General features: G+C 39.9%; 2 protein-coding genes across 5 annotated transcripts; one reads left to right on the top strand and one right to left on the bottom strand.

Annotated features, from left to right (window-relative positions):
• Positions 1-3,514: 3,514 nt before the first annotated feature.
• LOC115019768 (homeobox protein Hox-D11b-like) lies at positions 3,515-7,039 on the bottom strand. The gene is made up of 3 exons (XM_029449350.1): positions 6,361-7,039; positions 5,109-5,250; positions 3,515-4,284 (listed from the first exon to the last, which is right to left on the bottom strand). The coding sequence occupies exons 1-3, from the start codon at positions 7,037-7,039 to the stop codon at positions 4,188-4,190; spliced, it is 918 nt and encodes a 305-aa protein (XP_029305210.1). The 3' UTR covers positions 3,515-4,187.
• A 5,535-nt stretch (positions 7,040-12,574) lies between these two features.
• On the top strand, positions 12,575-22,443 carry lnpk (lunapark, ER junction formation factor). Of its 4 annotated transcripts, none has more exons than XM_029449346.1 (16): positions 12,575-12,700; positions 13,694-13,763; positions 14,734-14,775; positions 15,255-15,305; positions 15,389-15,525; positions 15,617-15,675; positions 15,928-15,968; positions 16,499-16,582; positions 16,679-16,730; positions 16,880-16,999; positions 17,252-17,362; positions 17,597-17,702; positions 18,130-18,200; positions 18,308-18,478; positions 19,422-19,511; positions 20,669-22,443. In XM_029449346.1, the coding sequence occupies exons 2-16, from the start codon at positions 13,737-13,739 to the stop codon at positions 20,854-20,856; spliced, it is 1,350 nt and encodes a 449-aa protein (XP_029305206.1). In that variant the 5' UTR covers positions 12,575-12,700; positions 13,694-13,736; the 3' UTR covers positions 20,857-22,443. The 4 variants fall into 4 exon arrangements, with proteins under 4 accessions (XP_029305206.1, XP_029305208.1, XP_029305209.1 ...); XM_029449348.1 differs by having other exon boundaries at positions 17,270-17,362; XM_029449347.1 differs by lacking the exon at positions 12,575-12,700 and adding an exon at positions 13,120-13,332.
• Positions 22,444-23,271: the final 828 nt, after the last annotated feature.

Below are 23,271 nucleotides of genomic sequence, written 5' to 3' on the forward strand. Positions count from 1 at the left end.
TGGGCTGGTATAGTGGCTTACATCCTCCCCTAAAATGGTAGTATTTTTTTTTCCTGCCCTTACCTTCTTCTCGGCTGCCCATTGGTTAATAACGTGGATCACATGGTTAGACTGTATTTACCCAGTATAGGAAATAAATCTAATCATTCTTTTGTGCTCAGAAATGTGATAGTAGAGCCTTCAGTCTGCTGCCAGATGGGCCTGAATGTAACGTTATAGCTTTATAAAAAGCTCTGTTCTTAAAACACCGTTTAACAAGCAGAATAAAAAAGTAACAGGGAGTCGTTTACAAGCGTGTGTGTGTGTGTGTGTGTGTGTGTGTGTGTGTGTGGGGTATTATATAGGCCTACTTTCTATAGATGCTTCTGCCAAACCACTTTCTTAATGGAAGCTTACTGTATTTATATGTAGTGATAAAACACCTCTTTGTCACTTCAACGTGTAACGGGCTTTAGATCCTCGCAGGAGGGATGGGCTCTGGCTTTCTTTGTTTGGACAAGTGGTTTCTTTAATCTTGATCTTAAAATGAAAATATTGTGCTTCTTGGAACTGAAACTCTCCCTCGAAGTTCACGTTGGAGTTTTATTGTTCGTGTATTAAGCTCCTACCCACGATGACAGCTCGTGGACTCGTTTTAAAGATGTCATTTATTACATTACTCACTGAGTCGTCTGCTTACTATTAATTGACTAATATCATACCTACAATTCCGTTGCGTTCTTGAAATACACATATTTTTCTTTGGATGTTTTTTTTATTGGGACCTGATTCTGAGTTTGAATTTTTCTTAAATAACTGAGGAGTGCGCCAACAACAGACATGACCCCCCATTACAATATCTGCAAACATGCATGATCACAACGGTGCAAAGAGGGCGACTTTCTTGGGAAACACCTCTGTCTCTCTGTCTCTTTGTCTCTCTCTCTCTCTCTGTCTCTTTGTCTCTCTGTCTCTTTGTCTCTCTCTCTCTGTCTCTTTGTCTCTCTGTCTCTTTGTCTCTCTGTCTCTTTGTCTCTCTATGAAACATATTTAGCTTACTGAAAACCATATTTGGGCTCATGCCAAACGAGTTTAACGACTTTGTCCATTCACCATCACTGTGCCCATGTTTGAGTATGAAAGTGAAGTCTCATTGGCTGCCGAGGATGACGGGCAGGGCGAGGGGCGTGGCCTAAAGACACAAACGAACCTATTAACATAGACCTTGATCGCTCGTCTGGTTCTTCTGCACGTTTAGCGCCATCTGCTGGCCGGATGAGTTCAAACAATGTACCAAACTTTATCACGCGGGGGGGGGCACTTTAATACATTCTTTTTTTATTTGGCATTTTATCAACTTAGTATAAACCTTGTCAACTGGTCCCATAATAAAAATGAAAACACATGAATCAGCGCTTATAATTTCATTTAGCTGGACCCTTGAGGATTCATGTTACTGCAGTAAGTACCTCTAGGTGGCAGCATGACTGGAGGTGGAGGTGGGGGTCAAGCTCAACCTACTGCCACAAAAGTTGCCCTCAATTATCTGATAGCGAAATATTACTTTTTCTATAAGTAGTAGGACTTCTTTGTTATTGCTGTTATCGGTTGTATACAAACATTTATTAAGTGTTTTAATGTATTAATATTTATATTTATTATCACAACTGCGCTTTATTATTATTCATTATTTGTGATTAATAAACACTGCTACATTATGGTGTGTTTTAAACCATTTATACATTTTTACATTTATTTTTACTATTGTTTCTATTTCTAGTTTCAATACTGCTATTATTGCAACTACTACAACTGCTATTACTGCTACTGGCACTATTACTACTGATACAAATCTTACTTCAACTAATAATACTGCGTGTCCTCCTTCCAACCACACATGCTGCTATAACTATATATATATATATATATATATATATATATATATATATATATATATATATATTCACTGCTTCTACTCTCAGGCTTCTGCTCCTGATGCTGACACACATGCACGAATCATTTCTGTCTTTCGTCTCCTTCTTTTCTTTTAATGCCATCAACCTGCCAGCGACTCAGGATGAAATACAGCCTGTGTGGTTAAGTCTGGCACATTTGCATTATTGACTAAAGTGTTTATTTTAATTAATGTTCAATGTTGGTTTGTGTCCCTTCTTAAATCAAATAGAATAAACATAATACTTCAAATACTCCTATTATTACTATTACTATTTGTACTTGTGTACGATTGCCGTTACTACATTATCAGTTTCTTTAGGACTGTAACAAATATAAAAAGTAAAAAGATTAAAACAACACAATTCTTAGCAGCTTATAAATTAAAGTGTTTAAATTTGCTTGTGTTGGTAAAAAAGAAAAAGCTCCAGAGGTGCAGTTTATTGTGGGTCATTAGGTTGAAAGCCTTTAGTTCCAACCAGAAACACAATCTCTCCTTTCATCTCCTTGTCTCTTTCGTCACACACACACACACACACACACACACACACACACACACACACACACACACACACACACACAGACACACACACACACTCGCAGCCGTACTCACACACAGACTGAGTGAATGAGTGAGACAAGAGGAAGAAAGAGAGGGACAGCAGACCGTCTGTATTGCCCCAATAAAAGTCATTAAGTTGAGGAAATGGTGTGTGTGTGTCGGTGTGTGTTGTGTTGTGTCGTGGTGCTTTTGCGGTTCAAGGTTCCTCTGCAGCCTTGGACTCACTGTGTGTTTCCAGTGTTGTTCAAAGTCTGGGTCGGGACCCCAGCGTGGAAAGAAGAGAACACGAAGACGCCGTTTTGTTCCTTTTTTCTTTTATAGTTGGACAATAACATTTTATATTAGTGTCACCTGGAGCAGCAATGATCTGCTTAACAACCTGTTTTACTTACTATGCTTTTGTTTATCATCCAACTGAAATGTGAGCCTATTTAATAGTGCTGCTGGGTATACTTTCTGCTGCAGGAGTGATCACACATGATGTTCATTTCATTTTATTACTATGTAGAAACATTCACACAACTTCCTGTGAACGGCCTCAAACAGCAATAAACAAGCATTTAAAATAAACAATGTTTGTGTGGTTATTTTCTTATTTTATAAGACAATTTATAATATATAACACGTTTTAAAAGTGTCTTGTTCGTGCCACCAAATCTGACATGAAGGCATTGAATCGTTTGTAAATTACAAATACATTTAATAAAAATGAAATCGTATCGTAAAACTTAACTCAAGGTTTTAACATCAAATGAAGGATTACACACTTCCTCTTCCTCTTCTTCTTCTTCTTGTTTTAATAAGTTAAGAAAAACAAACTCAGCCATTTTAAAACAGAGATATTGTATGAAATATTTTATTACATACTATAGAAACATAATACATGAATATATATAATTAAATCCAAATTGCATGTTGCAATAAAAGCATCAAAGATACATAAATATGATTACACTAATATTTAGCTAAAAACACAGAAGCAAAATGGCAACAATAATGATATGAAATGTCACAGATAATAAGAAGAATTAATTAATTTAGATTGTCTTCGCTTGTGATTATATTAATATGCTAAATAGATGGTTAAATTAGATTTTATGAGGTATAAGTATAGGCTATTGCCATTAGTTATATACCTTTAATTATATACAAATGCACATGAACAGCAAGAGGATTTATAATTCATAATCGGGACATCAATTCAGATAAATATAGAATTTAAACACATATGATTGTCAACATCAAAGCACACAGGAAGAGAAATCAGTCAAACAGACGTGTGGAGTCCAAAACACGAGACGCCATGGCCGAGCGTATAAAGAGCTTCTGTGTTGATGCTTCTCCAGATTTAGTTTTTTGAATGTATTTGCATTCCTCAGTATTTATAGGACACGGAGGTCCGAGGCCGAGAGCGTTCATTTCTTCACACTCAGCCACGTGACCTCACAGGGAAGTCAGGTTTAAGGCAAGAGGAGCATTCTGGGTGTTTTCCAGGTGAACATCAGGAGCGATGCAGGATATTCAACAGAGCAGGTGTTTGTTTTAACGCTCAGGATGTTCGAGTTCTCCTTTTAATGGCAGGAAGGATCTGCATTTATCCTTTTATCTGTTCGCTTTTACCTTCATGGATGTCTCACTTAACCTGTGACGTGGTTTGCAGAGTTGTCACACACTTTGTGTATGCCGTCATTCATCAGAAGAACAGGTGATATCCTGCGTGGTACAGCGTTCTCTCTCTCTTCAGCTTCTTCTCCTTCATTCTTCTGTTCTGGAACCAGATTTTCACCTGTCTGGATCAACAAGGGAGAACATAGCAACATGTTTTTACTGTTTCTTCGTGCTGTTCTACCTCAGATGAAGATCTTTTCAAAATGAAAGCAACATATCAGACCAACACACCAACCCTTCTAACAACTAACAGTTGTATGTAGTGTAGTGTTGTAGTGTGTTACTTAATTACTTAACCCTGAGCTGAAGGTGACATCTTCACTTGTCTTGTCTGAAGATATTCTTTCATAATGATATCAAACAGAACGACGAAGCAAATAAGTTCTGCACTGTTGACTGTAGGATTATTAAAGGTTCAAATCCAACGTCTATGTTGTAATTTTATAATGTTGTTTATTCTGTTCACACGACATCTACTGCACGTCTCCCCCCCTGGGAGAGGGATCCGTCCTCAGTCGCTCTCCCTGAGCTTTTATTGAGGGTCTAAGGACAGAGGGTGTCGTAAACTGTGCAGCCTGTAAAGCCCTGAGACAAATGTGTGATATTGGGCGATATAAATAACATTTGATTTGATATAAACAATGTATTCATGCTTAGCATACTTCCATAGCAATTTGCTAACAAGTGGAACAAGACACCAGCATGGTGATTAAGATAGGATTAGATAACATAAACTAAATGTTGTTGTCCCCCAGTGGATATTTGACTTATTATACATACAATCAACAACACATGTCCAACAAGGCAGTGCAGTGGTACACCAAACACAGCAGCAGCTTGTATTCTTCTACAGATCTTTCATATGTGAGTCAGTGAATCAGGACTTGGGTGCAGACAGTCCTGGCGTATGAAATGTAATGAAAGAAATACTGCAGCATGCACGCACCGATCTGTCAGGTGCAGACGATGGGACAGCCACAAGCGTCTGTCCCTGTTGATGTAGATGTTGAATAGGAACTCTCTCTCCAGCTCTCGGATCTGCAGCTTGGAGTAAGGACACCGCTTCTTCCTCCTCACACAGGGCTCTGCTGGAGACAGAGGGACAACACAGAACAGGGTTATTACAACCAAATGACCTTATACTTGTCACAGTTTGGTAGAAGACAATAACAGAATTATAATCATTTAGAATAGGTCCAGTGTGTTTACAATGAAGAATAGTGGAAGCATATTTTAAACCACAAGATTAATTTAATTTGAATAATAATTGTAACTTTTAATCTAAGGTTAATGTCAAGGTCTTAGTCAAAACAGTGAGTTCAAGAAGTTAACATGACCTTCATGCTGTGTGGCTGTGAGTTCTCTCACTACACTCGTGTTCATATTAGGTTCATTGTTTACATTTCTAGATCTGCAAATGTGTACATTTAGGCCCACATGGATCACATGAACACTAAATAACTTTAGTGTGTACATTGATAAATAATCACATTTGTCAGCGCATATAAAATAGACTCGTAGGGAAATTAAATAATAATTAAATAATTATAAAAGTACGATTTTAAACGCATATTCATTTTGAGAGATATTCTATGGTTATATGTTGGGACATGAAATACATTGCTTAGGTTTTAGACATGTATTATAGAAAGAAACACGTGGATAATAACGTTACATTCAGTCCTGCAATAGCTTCATTCTAAAAAGAAATAATAAAAAAAAGACGAACCTATTCTAAATAAATATAAGTATATTATATTGAATAAACACAAAATAGCAACATATACAACAAATACATATATATAAAAGAGGTATTAGTATTTATTTTACCAAGCCAAAAGGTCTTTAAATGATCTCTGCTGCCCAGTTTGGGCCTATTCCGGCTCGTGACAGAATTTCACGTGCCGCCATTTTCAGGCAGTTTTCTCAGTTTATAGCCGAACGAGTTGCTTATTATATTTAAGAACATGGAAGGAGTCGCCGGAAGATATAGAAATGATAATACCTATTAGTAATATTTGTATTCAAACACGTGGGATATTAAATATCTTATATATTAACTGCACGTGGGCATGGTGACTCCAGAAACAGCTGTAGGAGATGCTAAAGGTCTCCACGTGGTCTGAATTAGGAATTTATATCGTTATCTACATTTTCTCATCGGAATCCTGGAAGTCTATTGTGTGTCTTCCACTTACTCGGGGCAGGACTGCAGTCTCCTCCACTGCCGCTGGATAAGGGTGCATCCTCCTCGTCTTCCTTCCCAGGATGGGGGGACTCTGACCCCGCCCTCACCTTGCTCTCCCCGGTGTGACAGCTCGTGCATTCGGCCCGGTTCGTCTCTTTCTGCTCTTTGCTCTCATGTTTAATCTGCGCTCTCGGGTCCACTCCCTCTTCGGCACCGTCGAAAAACTGGTCGAAAACCGGCGGCAGGACCCTGCTTTGACCTGCCGGGAAGAGGAGTTGTGAGTCCGGGTTGAACGCCGTGTATCTACCCGGGAAACTCTGCGGGTCTCCAGCAAAATCCTGTGCGTGACAACGGGGACCAGAGCCGCCGTAAAGCGCTCCGCCGTACAGGACGCGGTCTTTACCGGCGGTGAAGACCGTCTCCGCTGAGGACGGCACGCCCTGGTACTCGTGGTAAACAGCTTCGGACGGCGGCGCGGAGGTGAAGGCACGGTTCGCCTGGTGCACAGTCCATTTCCACGGAGGAGGAAACTGCTGTCGTGGCTCGTGGTGACCGCAGCCCCGGTCCTCCGACACTCTCCCCGGAGCGGAGCCATGGTCCAGCCGAGCTGCGCCGCTCTCCGTCAAAAACGGTGAAGGGATGGAGCCAAAGTCAGACTTTGACGGATATGGGCAGCTTGGTAAATACATGGACAATTAAAAATACTTTAAATTCTAACAGGCTGTTTGACCACTACTCTAACAACACCTATAGAAAGAGTCAGACACTGGACGTCTTTCTCCTAAACCCTAAATGTATAATCAATATTTAATATAAACTTAGCTCTGCATCGTGACATAACCCCAGCAAGACAAATAAATATTATTTAAATATAAACCCTATCACCACAACTCTTCATTACCCCCAATGAAACAACCTCTATTGGGAAGTGAAGAAAACACAGTCTTTGACCTTGAGCCGGCCCAAAACGGGTCTGCTGAGTACAATTAAAAAGGCAGGACATGTCACACACACACACACACACACACACACACACACACACACACACACACACACACACACACACATATAAAATATAAATACATTGCCAGGAGGTTAAATTTAAGCATGTAGTAAGTGTTATGTCTGTAGCCTATAAGCAAAGACCCTTTTGCATGCACACACTGATTGTCATAAGACTTCTTGGATATGTCCGACTTGTAATACCACACCACAATGTGCAGAATACAATTCTTGCATGAAATCCAGCCTTTTTAGACGTCCATAAACAAGGCTTAGTTTGAGCTAAATGTACTTTAGAGCCCTTTAAATGGGGTTTTATCGTCTGGGATCAACCTTCCTGTCTTTTGTTCCAGTTAGAAGAACACACTCACACTCAGCTGAGATGATAAATTGTTTACCTTCATCATCTTTTTTTCACTGAAATATTGTAGCTGCGTGATTGACGAGTATAAAGTAGGGCAACAACCCATACTTGTATTTGTAAAACTGTGTTTAATGACAGTGTTGAACATCTTCAGATCTGTGTAGCCTATTTACACACCAAAACATTGTTAGCAGAAATATTGGTGTTTTTTTGCATCACAAGTTCAGACTTCCATTTTCAGAACTGTTAAATTATGGAATTTAGTACAACAACTCACTAAAGAATATTACGGCAGTGAGATTGATATCATCACCCCGCTTGTGTTGCATTGCCAGTAGGTTTGTATGTGCACATGCAGATGATAATGTATGACGTGGGGACACATCACTGCCCTTAGATAACTACTCATACTTATTTAATATAGCAGCAGTAACTCAACTGGTAGCAGACAAGTGGTCGGCCTGCAGTCACAGTATTATTTAAAGAGTTTTCCTCAGGTTACATTTAGGTAATTCCCTTATTAAATAGGCCACAAGCTATAAAAGCTCTGTGAAAGGAAACCCTTGTGATGTTTGGGGATTTTCACATTTATTGCTCAATAAATCTGTGGATACAATCAAACGATATTTGTCACTCATCATGAGAACATCTCACTGAAGCACATCAGTGTGTTGTGTGAAGAAAGGAAGTTGTTTCTTAAATGTTTTTATGTAGCTGACTATCGAGTGCATAATAGGTTGGATTATGTCACGCCTTTTAATCAGCCTGTAGGCACTGCTGATTAAAGTGCTGCTGAATAGATGCATGTGACACAACAATGTCTCAATGATGCAGATTAAGGCTTCTTCAACACACACACACACACACACACACACACACACACACACACACACACACACACACACACACACACACACACACTCAAGTAAAGACCATTAAATGGCACTTCAGTTTAATATTTTAGTGATAAAAAAGATTGTTTAAAGCAGTCCTTCACCAACCTCAGATAAACCTGAGAACAGACCTACCTAAATACAAATGAACTATATTAGCTATAACATAAGAAAGGGATGGGCTCTCTGTCCTCTCCATCTTCCCCAGCCTGTGGACATATAATCAGCTCAAGTTCATGACTTCATTAAGCTCTGGAGAGATAAAACGATGGGCAGATGGTGAGGGAACGCCGCTCACTACCTTTCTGTTTGCGTCCCTGTGGAAAGACAAGGCCCTGAGTGTGTATGAGATGTAAATCATGGGCTAGAGTGGCTTTTTGATACGTGCACGTCATTCTCATGAAATATAATGCGAATTACAAGCATGTATGTTAGTTTTGCATGATGCTTATGATATACAATATACATGTGTGTTCCCCTGCCAAAATCAACAGGCCTTTGTTCTCCCCAGAAGACATTTAGACGGCTGTACGTAATAAAGTGGAAGCTGCATTTCAGTCAGTAATGTTATTAATAACACCTGTTTTTCCTGCTGTGAAAAATACCAATAGTTTTTGTTTAACAATCCTTTGGGTAGTGTATGAGTGCTGATGTTTAGTTTCCATATGAACTCAGCCGATGTCTACAGCAGTCACCAGAGGATGTGTTTCTCTCACTGCAGGTGTTTATGGATGCTTCTCTGATGCACACACTCATAGGACTACAGTGACTCCAGGTGATTGATATGCACTCTTTACACCAACAGATTCGTAGGTGGGGTTTTATTCCTGGTTACATCCCATAAAGGTGGATGACTTATACCTTTGTTGCAGCCAGAGTGAAGTTTTCTGTAACATTTTGTACTAAATTAGCAAACCAGATGTTGCCCTTAAATGTGCATTATGGCTCTATTTAGATCATCACATATCATCTGCTGAAACACCAGAAACCCCTGAAGCAATATAAATACCTTAAAGGTGTTTAGTGCAATATAAATATTATGTCTAATTGACTATTTAATGCTCAGCAGAAGAACAGTGTCGTTATCTCTTTCAACCCATTTTCAGCAACGTTTTGATCTTATTATATCCTTCAACATGTTGGTGGAGTACAACGCTGTCGCTCTCATGTTTAACACAACACGTGTTTACGTACACAGCGAAATGAAAGTAAACGCAACACTATGGGAATAAAACAGCAAACCAATTATTTCCAGTTAGCTTTGTGCTTTAATGTTTAGTTACCAGCGTTATTGTGACAAACAGCATCTAACACATCAATAATTAATTAGGTTAATAATGCTTATATAGTAAAATCCCGTGAACTACAGTCTTTAGGATCGGATCTAAAACGAATACAATAATAATAATAATAATAATATTGTTGTTATTGCTATTATTATTATTATTATTATTATTATTATTATTATTATTATTATTATTATTATTATTATAAATAATGTTATTAAAGTGTGACGTCCTGAAAGTCATTGTTCCCCTTTTCACATGAAACAAATTAATTATTAAAGTAACATCCCTTAACCCATATCACTGCGCGCTATCGTGTAAGTAAATACATAATGGGAAAATAATTAAAATGATGTGCATATGTTGAAAAGGCAGGCCTAGCATTTAAACTATTTAGCACAGTATTTCCCTCCTTAAACACTGTTTTAGGTCGTGCTCATATAATGTATTACAGGCTTGTAACATTAAACCTTTGTAGTCTACAAACTAAACAAAGGAAGATGAAGAAATATAAAGAAGGATCACATGTTTTTAATAGAGATGGAATGTGATCTGAAAATCAACCTTGCGACTGTACCCAGCAGAATAATGGAGACTTACCTTGTGAGGCCGCGCAGCAGCAAATCCAGCCCAACGTCACGCGCTGTGCGTCGGCATGGACGTTTGTCCTCGAGCAGGTGTCTCCTTTTTCTGACAGACACTCACTGACTGCCAAGTGCAATAAATGTTCAACCCCCCCAAACTGAAGTGTCTTTGTGCCATGGGCCACTATTAAACACCTCTATTATATATAAACCAGGGTCTTACAGCCGCACCAGTTGAGTGCCACAATCGCACCACAGCATAACGTAAAAGCATGTTAGAGCTTTTTTTAATTAAGATTACAACGCGGATTAATTACGTCTTTAGCCAATTTAGCACGTGGTCTCCCCCTGCATTTATTATAGGCCTACTCTTACTCTTTCCCCTTGTAAAGCACGTTGTAACTTTAAATCAAAAGGTGTTATAAATTAAATCGTACTTACTTTTAGAGTTTTACTTTTGCCACATTCAAATGATAAATAATTAAAAGCTGCCGGTATTACAGTTATAGACTACATATATTGAGGCATATCTGTTCAGAGTGTCATGTAAAGTTGACTACTGTTCAATAAATAAATACAACCAGCTTATAATAAAACAAAAATATTTACGATAACATTTTTTAATAAAAACACTTTTCAATCTCTACTCTAATGTGATTACTGTTGCAAAATGTATTTGTCCCACTCACAGACACTCTGTGTAAACAGGGTAGCCTTCCGGAGAGTTGTAACCTATGCTTAAAATACAAATAAATAAAAATAAAGAGTCCCCCCTTTTCATTTTAATTCTGTGTTTAATTCATTATGGGTTAATGAAACGGAAATAACATCAGTATTAAGATGGCTATAATATACATCAGCATTGTGTGTGTGTGTGTGTGTGTGTGTGTGTGTGTGTGTGTGTGTGTGTGTGTGTGTGTGTGTGTGTGTGTGTGTGTGTGTGTGTGTGTGGGTGTGTGACTGAGTGAGAGAGAGTGAGACAGAGGAGTAAAAAGAGAGAGAGTTTTATTAGGCCCATAACTCTTCAGACTCCAGGGTAAGCTGTACGCATTAAAACTGAAGGCCAAATCTCTGCACACTGCAGCCTAATCTGAAACAGCTCAACTGGGAGTTGAGAAAATGTTGCTGAATATTAGACTTCACAACATTTTCTTCAATGTGATAACGTTGGAAACACTATGGGAACATATGAGGAACTGAGCTGGGACCTGATTTGTTTGCGCGTGTGACATTCAGGCAGAAAGATTTGTTTAGCACAATAAATCCCTTTTACTAAAAGGAAAAGTATAAAATAATCTGCTACCTAAACCATGTGCAGGTAGTCCGTGGTCTCAAAACACTGCACCAGGAGGGTATTATTGTAAGAATAACTACAATAATAACTGTATTTAATGCATATGTGTAGTTGTTTTTTTCAGGTGATTGTATTAAAAAAAGAAATACATGGTGACATGTCAACATTTCCTTTCATTCTTTAATTATAAAATATGATATCATTAGAATTTAATGACAACCCAATAAAGATATACAATTATCTGCCCCACTGATCTGCTCACATTGAATACTGCACTGCATAATGAAAGCCCATGAAATTATAAAATGTGTGCGACATCTAGAGGCGAAAAATGTGACTCACATCTTAACACACACTAGACATCTAGGTGTTTATTGATGATTTTTTTATAGCCTATTATTCCTCATCTACAGCCTAGATGTTTGGCTTTTTATTATTTTCTGTGGATATTTATTATTTGATGATACGTGGTACATATTTAATAACTGTTGTTGATTAATTGCCGGACACTAGCATGCATTCAACTCTATATACAAGTCCATACGGTAAAATAAATCACTTAAGTGTTTGGAACAGTGGTGTTTAGGGAAATAGGACTATTTTACTTTTTTATTTATTTAGAAAACTCTGTCAAGTTGTTTCTGAATGCAGTCCTTTTAATCTTAACGCTTAAACACTCCCAAAAGGGTGAACATTTCATGATTTGAGCAAAGGGCCAGAAAAGACTACAACGCAAAGAACTCTGGGAAACACATCAACCACTGCTCCGGCATTACGTCATCCGTGGGTCACGTAGGTTACGTTCCCACGCCGCGCCGACTCACGCTTGGTAGTTGAGATGTCAGTTAAAGTAACAGCGAAAGTCTGCTGTTTGCTAGTTTCTGCGCTAATTTGACTAAATGGCCGATTAACAGAAACATACGTAATGTAAGTATTTATTTAAAGTAAAGGTTTAATGAAGATGAACAACCTTAAACACAGCGTGTTGCTGGTGACGGTTGGTCTGTTATTGTTATTGTTCCAGTAGCTAGCCTGTGGAGCGGTTAACATATGCTAACAATTAACGTAACGTTACACTTTAGGTGTAATATTATTTAGCGTTAATTCAAAACAAAGAAAGTTAAAGCCTAAGTTACGAACGGTCTCTCCTTCTGGTACCGTGATGGTTATATAACGTTACTGTTGCTGGCGGGGTGAAAGCTAATGGTAGCTGTGACTCCATAAGTTAACGCTAGCTGTAAACGTGCATTATATGAAGTAACTTCCGCTTTAACTGTCTCGTGGGAAAGGAGAAAGCTAAATAACGTCTTTGCCTGCAAACAGATATAAGCTGTACATGGGAGGTCTTAACGAAAAAGCAGTTAACTTTGTAACATTACTATCATGTATGTCTGGTGACCACCCTGAGGCTATTGCTAGCTACAAGTATTTTACCATTTTAGGCTTGAAAGATTACAAAACTAGTTTGAACTTTTTAAAATCCAAGTCTAGAAAGCTTTGAAAGCTATACATGAAGCCCAGGATTGTATGCTGTTGTCTGTTATTCTCTCTGCTTAATGGTAAACTCACACCTTTTCTCTTGCTTTAATGACAGCCATGATAAAACACTGTCATGATCAGTCTTATCTAATTTACCTGTTATAGGTAAATCACACCTGTCATCGTTTGTATTGGTCATGTAGAATGAACACTTTGTCCGTGTTGAAGATATGACAGAATATGTTATATGTACTACATCTTTCTGGTATTCTAAGTTATATCACAAGCTAAGATTTCCTTAGTAAATCCACAACAACAAAGACAACCATTGTGTTGCTAAATCCTGCAAGGATGTAAGTTTTGTGTAAATGTAACAGCAGGGCTGACATGTTTGTGTTTAACATCATTATAATGTGCTAACAGAGACTTTCTGTTCCACAGTGAAACAAAGGAATACAAGAAGAGACTACTGTGATTATCAGATATGGGGGCCTTGATATCCCGATGGAAGGTAAGTGGAGTCAAAAACACTTCAGGTTTAAGTAAAAAAATATACAAGCAAGTGAAATAGAGGAAAAATATTGACGTTACCGGTTTAGCATCAAACCTTAATGTTGGCCTGAACTCTTCAGGGGGAGAGATCTGGGATCAGCATCACAGAACATTTAATATATAGGGCTGATAAATAACATAGGTTCAAGTCATGCAGGACGTCGGCCAGTATTAGTAAAATCTTGATATCAGTTCCAAAATATACAGGCAACACTTGTAGACAGACAGAACTGGATAAGACGGACTCTCTGCTCTGACCAGCCAAGTTCTTAAAATAGTGACATTTAAAGGTCTCCGTTTTATTCAGTGTTTGTTCTGTAGCAGTTATCACACTTCTCAACATGTGCTACTCTTTGATTAAAGTGACACAAAATACCATTTCAAATAGGCGAGGTACTTCACAGGCCTTGACAAGTGCCAAACACATATATTTCTGAGCAACTAATTCATAATGGATGGTTTAAAATTATTTTGTGTTCTACTTTCTTGATGACAGTATGTGAGATAATTGGAGCGTGTTAGCTGTCGACACAGTGAACCCTGCGCCCGAGCTAGATGAAATTCATATAGACCTACTATTTTTAGACATACTGGAGAAGTCACAGAGCGAGACGCCGAGAGAGAGAGCGGGCATTAGAAAGTGCTGCCCTTGGTTTTAGAATACATTCATTCTTCAGAAAAAGAAGAGGAAGTATAAATATACACATGTACAGATTTAAAGATGAGCTTTTTATTTATCCGAGATATTTAAATGAAGCAGAAACTGACTTCTTGATGAGTCATAAGTAAGCATGTGATTACTGGAACGGGGCTTATTGTTTACTGTCAAATCAAACAGTTCTGAATCTGCAGGCTGTGAGCAACGCTGTGAGGCCCAGTGGTAATATGTCTGATGATCATCTTTTTTTATCTTTTGATCCTCAATCCAGACAAAGCCCACCACAGTTGAGCAGCTGGAGAACCATGACAAGGTACTGGTTGCACAGTGTATCTGATTGTATGCACTCACACAATGCTTAGGAGCACAGGAAATGTTTGCCATGTCTTTCTTAGTCGCTCCGTTTCCCTGAGTTCTTCCATACAGCATGAGTGCATTCTAATAAAGCATGCTTAGTTTGTTTATAATGAAGATAAACGTACAGCACAATCAACTGAGGCCCGTCTCAAAAGCAGGATTATTGAATTATTGGATGATCACACAGATTCGATGTTTGACATGGTTATCCAGCTGATGTCATCAATCCTGGTTGGTGTGAAAGGTCACTTTTTTAAATAGAAGATGGCACGTGGTGTTTACTTGTACAACCTGAACAAAGTAACTAACATTCGAGTATGCCGAATGGAATCGGAGAACAAATAGAACATGACTCACAATTGTTGAACTTTAACATTTGATTCTTTGAGAGTCTTTGCACTTAAATAACCTTTAACCTCCATGTTTCCGTTGTAGGAGATTAAAGAGCTGGAGGACTTCAGAGCCAAAAACCAACGTTTACAAAAGGTAAAGAGTCGGCAAACGTGCGGTCATATTCTCCAACTGTTGCTTCTTTTCTCATCACTGTTTGTGTGTTGATCCGTCTCCAGCTGTGGGTCGGCCGGCTGCTGCTCTACTCGTCGGTCCTGTACCTGTTGATCTCTCTGGTCGTGTACTGTCTCTACCTACCTGAACAATGGTTGCAGAGACTAGTCATGGCTATGCCCTTCTTCTTGTACCCTGTGCTGTGAGTGCTCATGTTGTTTCACCACCATGTGCAGAGTGCAGACGTGTCCTCTTCAAACATTACTTTCATAATGTTTCTTCCTTGTCCTCAGGGTGTGGTTCATCAGGAAGTTGTTGGTTTTTCTTTTTTCCAAACGCACTGAGAGAAACAGTAAGTTGTCCGTCTAACATATCTCGTTCACACCTTTGTTAATTTTAGGATTCATCAAACGACACTTTGACTGCACATTCTTACATCATATTGATTACCTGCGTTTCCCTCATCGAAACTCATCGCACTGTTATTGTAACTCGTGTGTTGTTTCCAGTAGTAAACCTGTCTGCTGTTACACACAGGGCGAAGATTAAACTGATTTAAGATAAAGTGAACTGTCTAAAGTTTTGCTTCTTTTCTGTTTTTAAGATGATAAACTTGAAGATTTAAAGGCTTCCAAAAAGAAGATAGTAAGTGTCCAATTCTCCGCTGTTCACATTTCATTCATCTGTGTTTTACCCACTTGTTTAAAGAGAGTTTGAATGTTATGGGGTCTTTTTTTCTTCAATATGCAAAGAAGTATTTCTTGCCACAGCGACTCGTCTAACAAAATCTAGCTGCTCATTCATTGCAGCTGCGTCCTAATGTTTTATTTACTGTTTCTTTTAGTAAGAGCTCATTTCAACAAGCTTAGAAAACGGCTACTTTTAGTCATTTATTTTATATGTAACAACGTTTAGGTCTCGCTACCTCAAGATAAATCATTATAATAATAATACATTTTATTTATAGAGCGCTTTTAAAAGACGCTTGACATGTACATATAACATTAGAAATGACATTAAGAGAAACGGGACATTTAAAATGCATAAATGAAACATTAAAAGCAGATCTGAAGAGCTGGGTTTGGATTTGAGATTTGCTTTATCCCCACTTTAACTGAGGGCCCACAGTTCAGGGTGGGGGTTAAAATGAAAGATTCCCTTCTTTGTGTTTCCAGCTGGAAGAAGTGATGGAAACAGAGACGTACAAAAACGCCAAACTCATCCTGGAACGATTTGATCCCGATGCTAAGAAAAAAGCTGTGAGTGCCGTATTTTATTTTTATTTGCTGTATCTGTGTGTTTGTTTAGTTTTGATCTTTTATTGTATCTTGGTTTTGTTTGCTGTTCTGTTGTAGGAGCTGGAGTCAACTCCGATGCGTCCTCAGATGACTCCCAGGCCAGGGCAAGGTACGGCACGCATCAATAACAGAAAGATAAAGCGTCACGTTTACAGTTTGCTGAGCGGTGTTAGTGATGGAGCTCAGGCCACAGGTGTACAGAGACCACGATGTAATGATTAAAAACAATTCTGTTAATAGTTCTCCTCTTCTGTGCAGAGCTTCGACAGAGAGGGGTAACAATGAGACCCATGCCGATGATGGGAACCCCGGTTGCCATGGTAATGACTCCACCACCTGGAGCACGGCTCCAATTGGGACCAGGGGGCACACCTGTGGGTAAGGGTGCACACGGCGATACTTAACATGAAGTGCGGTGAAGTATCACAGTTTGTAAGCGCAACACTTTATTGCTGGGCCAACACGGCACCGTGACCCGTCAGTACCCGAGTGTCTGTGCTGATCCTCAGGCGTCCAGGTCATGGATGAAGTACTGAGTCAAAGGCAACTGGAGCATCAAGCCCAGTTGCCTTTGACTTGGTTGCTTCAGACATCTGTATGTTCCTTTATACCATGTTGCTCTCCCTACAGAACATGTCCCTCTCTCAGCTCCAGGAGGACCACCGGAGAGATCTGCTCTGTCTGCCTCTGTCCTCCATGGTGCACTCCCCAGGACCCCCTGCTCTCCTATACCAGGAGTAGGTAGGTTGTAAGGCCTTTGAATGCAGCTTGGCATAAACGCTCCTCTGTGTGCATTAAGCCTCTGCTGTAGCTGGTTTCTACATTCTGCGTTGTAAAAGCTTCAGTGCCCAGGACGGCTTAAAGGAAATGTGAAACCCTGAATCTGTCGCTGTAACATTTCTACATTTTAAGAAAGCAATGCTTTCTGCTCTGTGTTTGTGTATACATTTCCATTTGTGTTGACTTTCTTTAAAGGCATGCACCCACCCGGTCCTCCATTAGCAAGACCCATTCTGCCCAAAGACAGGGGAGCCATGGACCGAGTCATTGAATACCTGGTAGGGGACGGACCACAGAACAGGTAAAGACCCTTTTGTTGGTTGTACAACTCCTCGTGGAAGTAGCTTTTGACTCACATTCTCATGGTCACTAAAGGCAACATTACAATTAATAATGTTACAAACACAAAAGCAAAACACATAACAACTTAAAATACAAACAAAGAACAAATTACAGAATCATAAAATATCAAAAACATCACAAGTCATCCACATGAGGGACCAATTATTAAAAGCATCTCCAGCCAGAGGTGCTTTTCAAAAGTCTTCTGGGAAACAGGAGGCTGAACAGACTGCAGGCAGATTACTGCAGAGGAACGTTCACTAAGTTACTCCTGGAATGCATCGATCATCACCAAAGTATTCTATTAAACGCTCTCTTCCCCTCCGTCTGTCCTTCCTTCCTTCCTTCCTTCCTTCCTTCCTTCCTTCCTTCCTTCCTTCCTATAGATACGCTTTGGTCTGCCAACAGTGTTTTTGCCATAACGGCATGGCTCTGAAAGAAGAGTTTGAATATCTAGGTAAGAACAGAAACACACAGCTGTACATTGGGTACTTACTTGTGTTTATACAACATTATACAATCTCTTATCTCTTCTCCTTCCCTCTTTCTATCTCCAACCACCAGCGTTCCGTTGTGCGTATTGCTACTTCCTGAATCCGGCCAGGAAGACACGCCCTCAGGCTCCCAGGCTCCCAGAGTTCAGCTATGAGAGGAGGCTGCGAGCAGAATCACCTTCCCCTGGACCAACGCCACGTTCTGGGACAGACGCAGAAGAGAGCGCGCCCCCTTCTGGAGGTACTGAGAAACACAGAAACACAGATGAGCAGCAAGAAAGACGAGCCCTGCGTTCCAATACCAGCACACACACACACACACACACACACACACACACACACACACACACACACACACACACACACACACACACACACACACACACACACACACACACACACACACACACACTCTCTCTCACACGTTCTGTGCATCTTAATGTTACTTACTTCATGTCCTAACCTCTCGTATTGAATGCTTTTTAGAACATCGCTCCAGTTCTTCATGAGTTTGTGTTTTGATTCTTTTCCAACATTAGTGATCTGTAGTTGTTGTTGATCCGAGGTGAGACACTACCACCTACCAATATATCCATCCTCAGAGGGTTTAAGACATTTCATTTTAGAATTGAGAAATTAAACTGGCATTAGATGTTCTCTCAGTCTCTTTCATACATAATGTTTACCAGATTAAATCTCAGGATGAGCGTGCAACACTCACATGTTTCCTTCCAGGAACACAGAACCTTCTTGTTTGTTGTCAATCACACTAGTAACCAGAACAGATGCACATTTCTTTGCTCCCTTTGGAAGTACTGCAGGGTGGCATGCTAATGTGAGATCACATAGAACTTTATTAATCCTAAAATAGATTCTTGTGCCAGATTTTGCTCAAAACGTGAAATATACAAACAATGGAGTAATAAACATAAAGTCTATAACCAGTTACTCTTAACACCCGTGCCTAATAATAGAATAAGAATAGAAGTACGATACATTTAGTATCTTTTAGCATTTGAAGTGTACATGTTGTGTAAGTGTTTGTGTTACCCAGGTTGGTTGTGCTCCTGTGGCAGTAATCAGAAACCTTCCTCAGCACATGTTCCTTCCTGTCCGACCTGTGAGCTCACTAACGTGTTGCGTGATAGTGACCAGTGGGGTTAACCGTGTGATCTTGCCTCTAGCCAAGGCTCCGGCTCCGTGGAATTTGGTCCACAGTTTCCAGATCCAGCCGAGTCCAAAGAACCCTCAGACCCCACCTCTGCAGAGTCCAGGTTCCCCTCCTCTCTCTGCACTGTCTGATCTGGCTTCATTTAAACCCGGTTTCCCCAGAATGGATCGATTGTTCTTCGCTGTAGAATCCATAACATTGTAGAATGCAGATGTTAATCTCTAATCTCACTAAATTAAGCCGTTACTGTATGTCTTCACCAGACCCGGGTCAAGCAGTGTTCGGAAATGCATCATATTCTATCCTGCAAAGTTTATCACAGAAGCTGAACAGCTGATCGAGTATTGTCTGAATTGTCCTGATGGATTAATCCAAAAACTAATTCTAATAAAAGATATTCCTGTTTGACCCAGATCTGGTCGGTGTACAACATATTTAGACAGATTGCCTAATTAACTGATTTGCGCTCCAATCTACATAATTTATTGTCTAAATTGTGAATTATTTTGTGCGTAAAGTGTGAGAGTGTGTGTCTGATCATTTAACACTTCTTCAGGGGAGCGTGGGAGATTTGAATATTATGCTTTTAATCCTACACTGAGCACATTTTACTCAATCCCAGGTATAATCCCATGTTGTTCATCCCAAAGCCCATCTTTCATTCTAAAGATGGATCCTTTAGAGTATATCTGAGTGTTAACACATTCAGAGGGCCACAATGCACTGCAGGTCAGTTCATATCTGAACAACAATAAACTTCATGATGCATGTTTTCTGCTAGTTCAATAAATAAATAGTGGATATGAAAGCACCACATAGGAAGGCCTGTTTCACAGTCTGGAGTTAGGATTATTTCCTGTGTAAAGGGATTTCCATTGTGAATCCTGTTAGATTTTTAGATTGAAACTAAGCGTTTGATAAAGAATGATTGTGATTATGTAATTGTATGATGTTCCATGTGTAACAGCGGAGCCTCGTGTGTGTTTGTGTTTGAGTTGAGCAGGGAGATTTTATGGGATGTTAGTAAAGCCTCTTACGTTCTCCGCTTCTTCCAGCTCTTGTTTAATTTATGTTAATCCTAACAAAGGGAATGTTGCAAATTTTCTTTGATTCACTGCTGATTTTGACTCCCAACAGCCAATCATGTCTTGCATTGCAAACTATTCACATGATCTGAAATGCTCTTTTTCTCTCACCCTTCCGTATTGTTCTGTCTCTTCTGGGTCATACGCACGTCTAACTTACATGTCTTCTCCTCAGATGAGAGAGAGTCGGGGGCAGACGAAAGACCCACTAAAGAAGAAGAGAGTGAGAGCCAATCAGAGGATCAGCAGCCGCAGCAGCAGCAGCAGCAGCAGCAGGAGGAGGAGGTGGGGGAGGAGAAGGAAGGAGCAGAAGTGGTTCAGGAGGAGGAAGAGGTGGAAGCCGAGTCACAGCGCCCCCTGTGAGACAGAGTCTCAGCCGTCGTAGTTGCAGAGCGTCCAGAGGAGGACCAGGGACGCCGGATCATTCGGTCCAAACAAAAGGTGTTATTGGCCGTGACAGACAGGTGGCATTTTACAGCAATATACGTGGACACGGATTGTCATCATCAGTAGTTTAATGATATATACATTTACGCAGCACGCTGGAGTTTCAGCTTCTGTCTCAATTCCACTTTGCATTGTTCCCCCTCAAAACACCGTCTCACTAAAACAAAGCACACAGAGGAGATTATGTAGAGGATGTGTTTCGTAATGAAAAGCATACGTTATAGTAAAACTGTCCATCGATATTGGCTGAAAGGATGCCCCTGACTGTGATTGGCTCACTGAAGGTGTCAGATTGATGATTGTAGTTTTAATCTTAAGGCTGTTTCTCCACCGAGCGGTCGGCTGCTGACGGTGCTCTACATGTGGTGGCTGACGTAGTTCTATCATTTACTCTATAAGGTTCTTTTAGGTTTGAAGTAGTCGGCTGCTGTATGAGTTGTTAATGAAAAGTTATGTTGGATACAAACAGCTGGCTCACGACAGGTTTGTCCTCCAGCAAAAATGTAAACATGCTTAAATCTTAATTTCTTCACTGACCCAACTCGGCGTGGCGTCTGTATCTATAGATCAACATCACAGTTAACTATGATGCACATTTAGTACCTGTGTGTGCAAAGTGCATCTGAAGACAAACCTGCGGTGAATCACTAACTGTTCACGGTATGCTCTTAAGTTTCAAGGTACTGCTATAGCTTTCTTCTTCTCCTCTTTTTAATCCCCCACACGAGCTCTTAGTCTACAATAATCTTGGTGTTTTACCCAGAGACACGTGTACACATTTTATCCTGCTCAATTTTATGTTTTTTTTAAATGCTTTTTTAGCAGCAGACATGAGGTCTCTGAGATACGAAGGAATAAGATATGAAATGTTTCCAAAGAAGTGAAGCACACAAACAGAAAGCAGCTGCTGCAACCCTGAAGCCTAAAGCCTGACTGTTGTGACCGTTCTGCCTTTGTTGGAGAGGAAGTAACATGAAGTCTAACTTTCTTCACAGGCCAACTTCTCCCAGCAACTTATTATTATTATTATTATTATTATTATTATTATCATTATCATTATCATTATTATTATTATTATTATTATTATTATTATTATTATTATTATTATCAGTGTTGATGAGCAACAATAAAGCAGCTTCTGAATAAACTGAACCTTTCAAACATTTTGAAGGTGAAATGAGCAGACTGGTGATTGACAGCATCGTTATAATAGGAATATCATTTGCCAATTATATTTCCTGACTTGATTTGCACTGAGTTTCTCTTTTGTATTTATTTGGCCATATTGTGTTTTAATCTCTCCAGGTATTGCTGCACTGTTTGGTTTGAAATATTTAGAGATGTAATCTTCAATTTAACCACTATTGAAAGGTTTAGGTTTGTATAAATACTTTGTTCCTTTGTTTCTTCCTTTTGCTCATTTGAATTGTTTTTAACGTGTGCACTGTGTAGACACAGGGTGTGTGTGCCCTGGGTGTGTGTGCCCTGGTTGTGTGTGCCCTGGTTGTGTGTGCCCTGGTTGTGTGTGCCCTGGTTGTGTGTGCCCTGGTTGTGTGTGCCCTGGTTGTGTGTGCCCTGGTTGTGTGTGCCCTGGTTGTGTGTGCCCTGGGTGTGTGTGCCCTGGTTGTGTGTGCCCTGGTTGTGTGTGCCCCTGGGTGTGTGTGCCCACCTGGGTGTGCGTGCCCACCTGGGTGTGTGTGCCACCTGGGTGTGCGTGCCCACCTGGGTGCTGCTGTTCTCATGAGTTTACAGTCTGTGTGTTTCTGGTTAGTTGAACTCCTATAACCTCACGACAGCCCAGAATCCTTTGGCAGAAGTTGGCCTTCTGAAAGCAGAAGTGCTTTTGGACGACGCTCTTTGAATGTTGAGAACAGAAAGATGAATTTATTGTTGTCTGACTCCAAACTTTGACCTCAGCGTGACACTTACCTGTCTGTTAGTTCGCTGAATGGTACCAGTGTTAACAACCTTTTTTTAAATCTCAAATCACCTGCTGGTGATCAAAATGTGGTAAAAATGACTATATTTAAAAACAAACAAAGTCAGATCCTGCTTTGTGTTACGCACGGAGTGTAACGCCTGTTTACTTCGTATTTGTAGTTTTGTTTTCCTCCTGCTAAACTGATCAAATACCTTCCTGCCAGCGCTGGTTGTCATGACGTGCGCGCGCGGCACGCTGAATAAAGGTTTTTCAACAAGTGAAGGTTCTGTTGTGGTTCTTACATGCTGTCCATGTGCACGTCACAGGTTAGTGCACGTCACAGGTTAGTGCACGTCACAGGTTAGTGCACGTCACAGGTTAGTGAAGTCAATAAATCACGTATATAAAAT

The sequence above is a fragment of the Cottoperca gobio genome, chromosome 15 (genome assembly GCF_900634415.1).
Source record: "Cottoperca gobio chromosome 15, fCotGob3.1, whole genome shotgun sequence".
NCBI lineage: Eukaryota > Metazoa > Chordata > Actinopteri > Perciformes > Bovichtidae > Cottoperca > Cottoperca gobio.